Source organism: Nelumbo nucifera, chromosome 1 (assembly GCF_055504915.1).
Source record: "Nelumbo nucifera cultivar China Antique chromosome 1, China Antique-T2T, whole genome shotgun sequence".
NCBI lineage: Eukaryota > Viridiplantae > Streptophyta > Magnoliopsida > Proteales > Nelumbonaceae > Nelumbo > Nelumbo nucifera.
In genome coordinates, this window is record NC_142649.1 from 80,845,740 (window position 1) to 80,854,734 (window position 8,995).

At 37.5% G+C, this 8,995-nt stretch overlaps 1 protein-coding gene across 1 annotated transcript; it reads left to right on the forward strand.

The window, feature by feature from the left end:
• The first annotated feature begins 350 nt into the window (after positions 1 to 350).
• Positions 351 to 6,972, forward strand: LOC104587174 (uncharacterized). Its single transcript, XM_010244667.3, has 3 exons — positions 351 to 1,049; positions 5,905 to 6,058; positions 6,210 to 6,972. The coding sequence occupies exons 1-3, from the start codon at positions 556 to 558 to the stop codon at positions 6,678 to 6,680; spliced, it is 1,119 nt and encodes a 372-aa protein (XP_010242969.1). The 5' UTR covers positions 351 to 555; the 3' UTR covers positions 6,681 to 6,972.
• Positions 6,973 to 8,995: the final 2,023 nt, after the last annotated feature.

The window sequence follows — 8,995 nt, forward strand, 5'->3', positions numbered from 1 at the left end:
CCACCAAGACATCCTCAAAAGCCACGTGTAAAGACAAAACATTACAAACTTTGGCAGCTTTCCAGAACTTGAGCCAAAGACTGCAAAACTGAGCTAGATCAGTATTTTTGATTTTTTTTTTTTGGTTGCTTCTAGTTCTCCCGTAAAAATCTGAATGCAGACCCACCCACTCACCCAGGGGGGAGGGTGAGAGTGAGAGAACCGACGGACTTTCTATTTCAACTGATTCGCTAATAGTTTACTTTAGTGGAGCATTTAGTCATTCAAAATAAAATAAAGGGCATTTTGGTAATTGAAGGAAACCGACCGACTTTCCATTTCATTTTCATATTTGTTACTTCCTGTTCCACCACCTCTTCCTTCCTTCTTACGAGAGAGAAATTCCTCCTCAAGTCTGTTTTTCCAGTTTTCCACTGAACAATCTGCAAGGCGAAAGACAGACTCAGAGGGATAGCAAGGGAAAAAGGACTCGTTCTTTTCCGGAACACAGAGAGAGGGGAGAGAAAGAGAGAGGGACAATAGTCACAGAGTCAGAGGAAGGTAAGAAGCACAGAAATGTCGTCATTTGATACATTCATGAACGATGGAGAAGAGGTGAGGAGTTCAACTCGCCCCTTTGACGATGACGGCTACTTAGGCTACGACCCTCGCCTCCCCTCCCAACGCTTCGACTCCTATACGAATTTCGCCGCCGACGAGGACTCGAAGGTAGACCCCATTGACGTAGCCGACGACATCCCTCCACCTCCAACCTCTGATTACAACCATGATTTCCCCATTGAAGAAGAGATTACTGTCGAACACGTCTCCCACTCCTTTGACAGTGTTCCACCTTCTCCTCCAATCTACGGTTTTAGCTCCTCCGTAGCCGAAGATCCCACTCCCGATTACTCTCCGCCCCTTTTCTCGTCGGTTCCTGTTTCCAACGGTAATGGCAAACCTTACGATCTCGGTGCAGACACGGATGACATCTTCACCACCGACGGACCCGTGCTTCCCCCTCCCAGTGAAATGCAAGAGGAAGGTTTTGCCCTTCGCGAATGGCGACGGTGAGGTCCCGAATTATTCGATTTGATACCTTCTTCTTTGATTTTATGTCTCAATTGTGTTGATCCGGTAAAAACACTGCCAATTTGAGATGCACATTGCATTTGTTTTCTTGATTTATGATTATTCAATTGATACTAACGGAAGACACGCAGATCCGTTTGTGTTACTCTCATTCTATTTATTATCATCTTTGTTTCGTGATTGGAAAATTTTCATAAGCTAAATTATTCCATCTTTGTTTTGAAATTTGAGTAGGGGTTCCAAATTTTTTGTATTCATTTACTGTTATATTGAATGAGGATCCTTTTCTTTTGGACCAATTATATAGGAATAAAAATTTACCAAATTTGGTTGACATCATACAAAACTTCTATTTTTCTCTTCGAATTCACATCTACGGTTATCACAGGTGTAAGTGTTTTATTTTTCCAAATTCAATTGAGTTGATCTGATAGATTCTTTCCTCAAACAGATAACAGCCTAGGATTTTTCCAAATTTTAACGCAGATGAGCAGTCTACCTCAAACCATTGATATTAGGGAGAATACCGATCAGCCCAGCTCAGAATTTACTAGCCACGAAGTACAGGGGGAATGCATCCTGACCGTGAATTGATGCCAAATTCACGGGCAGGATGTGGTTTATAGGGGGGGAGAGGGCTAGTCGTAGGGGGTGGCTGGAATTCAGAATTCTGCATCATGTGTATTCGTACTTTTCCCTTGATATTAGCAATATTCTACTAGTACTACCTCTAATATGTTTCGAGATGCAAGTTTCTTATTTAGGCGACACTAATACATCCCACATCTATTCCAATTCCCCTGTTCCGTGCAATTAACATTTAGGTACAAGGGTCAGTGCTAACTCTTAGCTAGAGTATTTTCTCAAATAGGGGATCCAACATTGATCATCGGTTTTCTAGCATAGCATATCTCATTCTCTTGCATAGCTCCATATTATCTTGTTCAAAGTATTATAGATCCCAGTCCCACACTGTAGCTGACAGCATATCTAAATCAGGGGCTTATAGTGAAAATTTGTTTAGAGACAGTACTTTGCCTTTGTAATTCTGCCTCAGCCTTTTCTGGCTTCTGTACATTCTCATGTGCCTATTTGAGTGAATAAATTCACAGTTAATTTTGTTAAAAAAAAAGGATTAGGTCCCTGCAAACTTCTGCAGCTTGAGTCCTTTGATCTTGGTGCACTTGCCTAAATATCTAATCAATCCATGTTCTCTACCATTTCCCTCTTAGAGAAGTTCAAAATCAGAGGCTGAAGAACAATTTATGATCAACTTTTTCTTGAAGTGGACATGTCAGTAATAATGAAATGACTTCAATTCTCTTGGGAAACTTGACTTGTTGGAATTAGAGGATGACCATGAATGATATCCACAAGTAGAGTTGTTTTCCAAGTGGTTTTGAGGATTAGGACTAAGGAACTTTAGCATCCTTAGCTGATACTGTTCAGGTCCTCACTTTTTGCAGAGGAATCAAGGAGGTGGCTTATTATATACTTTGCAACACTGTATGAGAGAATAGCTATCATTGATCAGCTATTTTATTGCTTGATGGATTGGTTGTATTAGAAGTAGAAGTAACTGCATCATTTGCTAAAATAAATGTATTCGTGACCAACCCCCCAAGAGTGGCATAATTAATGCCTACATTCCTTTCAACTGAAAATGGGTTGCTCATATCAATACATTAAAGAGACATAACATCTTTCTAGGTATACCACCCTATTAGTTGGTTGTCTAGGCGTTAGGACTCCAAAATGCCTAGTCAAGACTTCAGCTATACTTAGATTTTCTATTCATGCATGTTTTGCAAAGAGGCCTATATCCTGATTTGTTGGAGAACCTCTACAATTTTATAAATCATCTCTTCTCAGGGTATACTAATTGGAAACCTAGAGATGTCTTAATATGATCTCTTCTGTTACCTTGGTCCCATAATTCATAACAAGGGAGAGATTGAGGAGGATGTTGCCAATAGAAATAGAAGATGGGCAAAATGAGGGGTGCATCCATAGTTTTATGTGACGAGAAAATACCACCTATGCTAAAAGGAAAATTTTATAAAACATCTATAAAGGTCAACAATTATGTGTGGTTGGGCAATCAAAAGAGAAACTGTCCAAAAAAAAAAGTGTGTTGGAAATGTGAATATTTTTTCTGATGATAGAGATGATAGAATTAGAAACATAATTACTCTGAAGAACGTAGAAGTTAGTAACTTCAATAGGTAATAATAGTATAATACTAATAAAATGAGGGAAAGTGGACGGAGATGGTTTGGGAACATGCAGAGAAGACCATCAATAGCACCAGTAAGAAGTGGCTTATTCAAGTTGGAGCCAGAAGAGCAAGAGCAAGCCAAAAAGAACATGGGTTGAAGTAGTGATAAATGATTTAAGGGCCCACTAAGTTGTCTTTTTTCTTTCTTTCTTTCATTCTTTCTTCTTCTTCTGTTTTTTTTTTTTTTATTTGGATCGGTAGACTAAATTATATAAACTTAATTGGCCTGGTTAAGTAAAGATGGGTGGTGCTCTGATGTAGGACCAATTGCTCTTCATATACCAAATTTATGTAGGAAAGATAACAAATAGGAACTATGATACCAATGATGTAGGACCACCTGCTTTTGACCAAACTGATGTAGGATGGATTGCAACTAGGTGTTTTTGACATTATTTGATGCCAAACCAACTGGACCAACTGCTGATACTAAAATGATGTAGAATAGGTATACCTAAAGGCAAGTCTAGGAGGTATTGACTGTCAAGGATAGGGGTTATAAATGATTTTAGTACTAAATCTAGGGAGTTGTAGAAGGTCATATCATTGAGGACTGCATATTTTCATTGAATATGGAAATTAAGTATATGGATGGATTTCTTTTTTTTTCAATTAAATTTTGTATGAGGTATAGAAGGAAATTATGTGCAAAAGGTAACCAAGTTTGGTAGAGTTTTGTGCACATTTATGAAAGCATGAAAATTCTAGAAACTATAGTTCTAGGTGTTGTTTTAAGATTAAATTTGGTAGAATGGATGGTAATAAAGATTTGTAAAGGCTGGCCTAATATGAAGACAACCAAAGAAAGTTGGACATGAAAAGATTAAATTTCTATGAGAGAACTGAGAGATATTTGGAAAATTAGAATTGGGGTTAGAGTTTTCAAAAACTATTTCTAGGGCATGTTTATGAGGTTACAAAGATGGAGGGAAGCTGGATTAGATTAGGTTTTCGCCCAACCTAGGCAGGGGTGATTGAGAGAGGTGTGTTTCTTTTTATGAGAATTTAGTGAAAGGATAAGGCTTGGAACATTTGGCTATAGATCTATTCCTACTTTTAGTAATGCTGAGTGAACTCCTTTCTGAAGTGTTTATAGGCCATTGATGGCTGTACTGTAATAGTTGCTTGCAAAATTAGAGGAAAATGTAGAGGGAAAAAAGAGATAAAAAAAACCAAGACTCATCCAAGCAGGGTCACTCTAGGGTGTGAGAATCACTCATCACTAATGCAGAAGGCTGTAAAAAGTAAAAACTGATAACTCAAAATAACTTGGGTAGTATTAACTACATTTTGACGCAGACATATATAGACGCTCTTTAGATGGCAAATCCTACTAGAACTATGAAAAACATAAATTACAGAATTGCTGCTATCATACTTTGGCTCAAAGAAAACTTAACTCGTAAATTGTACATGCAATGACTACAAAATTCAGAATATAAATGTGACTCATTAAAGGCTATTCATGCCATTTTGCAATTACACATGGGTTGATAGGCACATGAACCAAATACATACATGAAGCCTCAGCCCCCTCAAAATGAAAAAAAGGGGAAATCCTTTATGCTGTTACTATTTTGCAATTACACATGGGTTGAAGATTGATAGGCACATGAACCAATACATCAAGTCCCAGACCCTCAAAATGAAAAAAAAAAGGGAAAAAACTGTTTTGTTTAAGCAACTTTTTTGTTAAAAAGGTTGAACTTTATGCTCCTGTTAAAGAAAATAATAAGTAAAACAATTGTTAGTGATGCCTGAAGTTTTTTAAGCTATTATAATTTTTAAACAATAATATAAAATAATTACCATTACTAGGTGTAGTGGTAAAATCTTGGGCTGGCAAGCATGAGAAACGTGAGGGCAGCTACTTTTCCAACAAAAAAAATGTCAAAGGTTACGAATGTACCCAGTCTACCCCTCCCAAGACCCCAGATAGCTAAGACCAGCATTTGACATGTTTTGGCCTTTTGGGGTTTGAAAAGGTGGAACAAGGGGACAAATCAAATACCTATTCTTTCCCCCCCCCCCCGGGTTTTACTGTTAGGATTTGTAAGTCTGATTTTTTATTTAAAAGAGTGTTTTTAATTGATTAGAAGCAGAAACTTCTGTGGTCATTCAGAATGGAGCAAGCACATGCCTTTATTTTCAGCCCGAAGTATGAGTCAAAGATATTGATTCTTTTGTTGGTATGTCTTATATTTTTCTCTTGCTAAATGCTAATATATGACAATCAGGTCATAGGAGAACAAAGAATTAACTAAAAAAGCTAAAGAATAAAGATCTAACAATGGATTGTTTGCCACTATCCAATTCAGCTAAAAACTTAGCTAAACTTTCTAATTTGTTCAGCAAAGTTCAAATAGAAAAGCTAGTTAAAGAGCCCAGCAGAGAGTCTACCCAATCCTTAGTGGATAGCCGACTGGCTAATCTTGGACAAGTACTTCTGCCAAGAAATTCTTTCCTGAGATCCATCAGGCTGATTAGATATTTACTTTGTTATTGTGGAGGTTTACCTCTCATAAAAATTGTGCTTTGTCTATGGATTGGTGCAGCCAAAATGCTATCCATCTTGAAGAGAAGGAGAAGAGGGAGAAGGAGATGCGCAACCAGATTATTGAAGAAGCTGAAGAATACAAACGAACTTTCTATGAGAAAAGAAAAGTCAACTGTGAGACTAACAAGGCACAGAACAGAGAAAGGGAAAAGGTTGAGTTGCCCTAAGTCTTTTGCTTCTACCTTTCCTTTCTAGTTTTGCGCTTTTGGATTTTCTTAATTTATTTTATTTTTTGGTTAACAAAACAAATTAAATTAATTATTTAGTTTTATTCCTAATGCAAGTAATCTTCTATTTGGGCAGCTATACTTGGCTAACCAAGAGAAGTTCCACAAAAATGCGGACAAACAATACTGGAAGGCAATAGCAGAGCTCATTCCATATGAGGTCCCTAATCTTGAGAAGAAGAGAGGAAAAAAGGAACAAGAAAAGAAGCCATCCATTGTAGTTATCCAGGGCCCGAAGCCTGGGAAGCCCACTGATCTTTCTAGGATGCGGCAGATACTCCTGAAGCTGAAGCACACACCTCCCCCCCACATGATCCCACCACCCTCTCCACCTGCCAAGGATGGTAAGGAAACTAAGGATGGGAAGGATGCCAAGGACGCCAAGGATGGGAAGGATGCCAAGGATGCTGCACCAGCTGCAGCCGGAGCAGCAACAGGAGCTGCCAAAGATGCTGTTGTGAATGGTATCCCAGACTCCAAGGTAGACGCTCCTACTGCAGCAGAGGACCAACCAGCTACAGAGCCTGAGCCAGTTATTGCTGCGTGATGATGATGGCATACAACAAGTTATTTCTTCTTTTTTTTTTTATAGTTACATTTGTCTTTGCCTTTCCATGGATTGGATCGACTTTGCATACTTTCTGACCACGTCATTCATTACTGAGAATAAGAACAGATATCTAGTTTACGCTCTCTGCGGCATGGAACTGTAGAGAACCTCATTGTGCTTTTAGGTCTAGGATTTGGTGGGTTTACGGTGCTACAGTTGTGTTTTTTAGAATTTCATTATCTTGGCAGGAATTCATTTAATATTAAAATCAGAGACTCAGGTTTGTTTATGATGCAGTTTTTTGCATGTTTATTTTCTTTCTATTTATTTTGTAAGCCTCTCTAGTCTATCCATCCATTGCTGACCTACTGCAGTATTTTCAAGTTTTCAACCCACTGTTAACCCGGCCAGTTGGATTGCTGGTCTGGTCACAAATCCAGGGGTGTTCTAATGTGAATGATTTTTCTTGTTGCCGGTTCCAAAAAGGCAAAAACAAATCAAAACCATCTGATTTGAAAATAGATTGTTTCTTAAAACAAAAACACAATGAACATGAATGGTTGTGTTTGTTTTGTTTTCAAAACTAAAATAAAAAACATGTTTCCATTTGATTATTTAACATCATATTCCATAAATCATATAATTTCTATGTTAAAAGATTTGTTTTTGTTTTAAAAACTATTATTTTGTTGATTCTAAAAACATGTATTGTTTTTTTTTTTTTGAAACAAAACAAAAATTGAGTTCAAAAACATGTTTTTTGTTTTATTTTCCTGATGTGGCAATTTCAAAAACAAATGAAAACAAAAAATTCATGTTGTAGAATGCCCCCTAGTTTGGGTTAACCTTTAACCCATCATATAGCCGAAAAAAAGTTGACTGGCTTGATCTGTTTTCTTTTTTTTTTTTTTTTTTTATTGTGACTTGGACGATTGAATTAAGGATTAAAGTATTGGCATCAAGTGTTATATCAAATAACTCGTATGGATATGGATGCATATACACTTTTGAAACGAATGGATAAGGACAACTTGGATATAATAGGGAAATGTATACAAATCACATAAATACATTAATAACACTAAATCTAAAGTTGAATTATCTATGAATAAGGTGTAAACAGATGAGAAATTCTCACTTTAATAGGTATATAAAGAGAAATATTACAATAAGCAATATCGGGATTATAGAACATGTACACATTATACAATAATTATCACTATATTTTAATTTTTATTAATTTTGTTAAAAAAAATTATTTATTGTCTTATATGAATAATTGATCTATTTTTTTAAACAAAAAATATGTTTTCATTTTTAACATATAATTTATATGTTAACAAAGCATATAAACCATTTAAGGTAAATAAAATTAACTATTTTTATAATTTTTAGTTTTTATTAAAATTTTGGAGAAAATTAAAATTTGAATCATTTATTCCAAATTTATATAATTATAATTTTCAATTTTTATTAAAGTTCAAAAACAATCTAAAAGCTAATATATAGTTTTGTCAAACTAGGCATTGATACATTTCCATATCGATGCATATTGGACCGCATCCATTTCCATACAAGCATTCATGGTTTTTGATGTGTCACGATCTGGGCACTCCTAGCTGGCTACTGACTGGCTCCTATCTGGCAACGGACGCGACCTAAGAAGAGGAAGGTGAAGGATTCCCAGGGGATTCGCCCGGCGGAAATACTCCAAAGCTTAAGTTAGAACGCTGGGGGAGAAAGTAAAGAGTGTAAAGAGGCTAAGAGTGTAGGTCACGCTAAATCACTGAGTTCTCAAGATTAGCTCGAGAGCAAGTAAGATGACTCAAAATCAGATTCAATCAGAGATCCTTCTCCCCTTCGACAAAGGGGCTTTTATAGGGGCGTTCTTGTCAAATCGGGCGTAACCGCCATTGGGCTTCTGTTGCAACTGTTACTTGCTAGGGCTGCGCAGGTGACCGTTGCAGGGTACTACCCAATTGGATGGGTGACACGTCCCGGGAGGATAGGCACGCCACCATCTGTCGAGAGATGTGGGTACAGTCTATCGAATGGGCAGGGACTGCGCCGTCAGTCAAGAGACGTAGCGCAGTCTGACGGGTACGGTCTTGTCAGATAGAAGCTTCCTGAGAGCATCACGTCGCTTAGTCGCAAGATACCCTACACGCAGCGAGCTATCTTGTCACGAGCTACTTCGTAGCGAGCTCCCAGGGGTACTTCGAGGTGATCCTCATCGAGATTGTCTTTGGGGCAGTCTTTCTGCCTAAGTGTTGGAGTGAGTTGGTTACCCTAGCTCGTGAGTTGGGATAGTC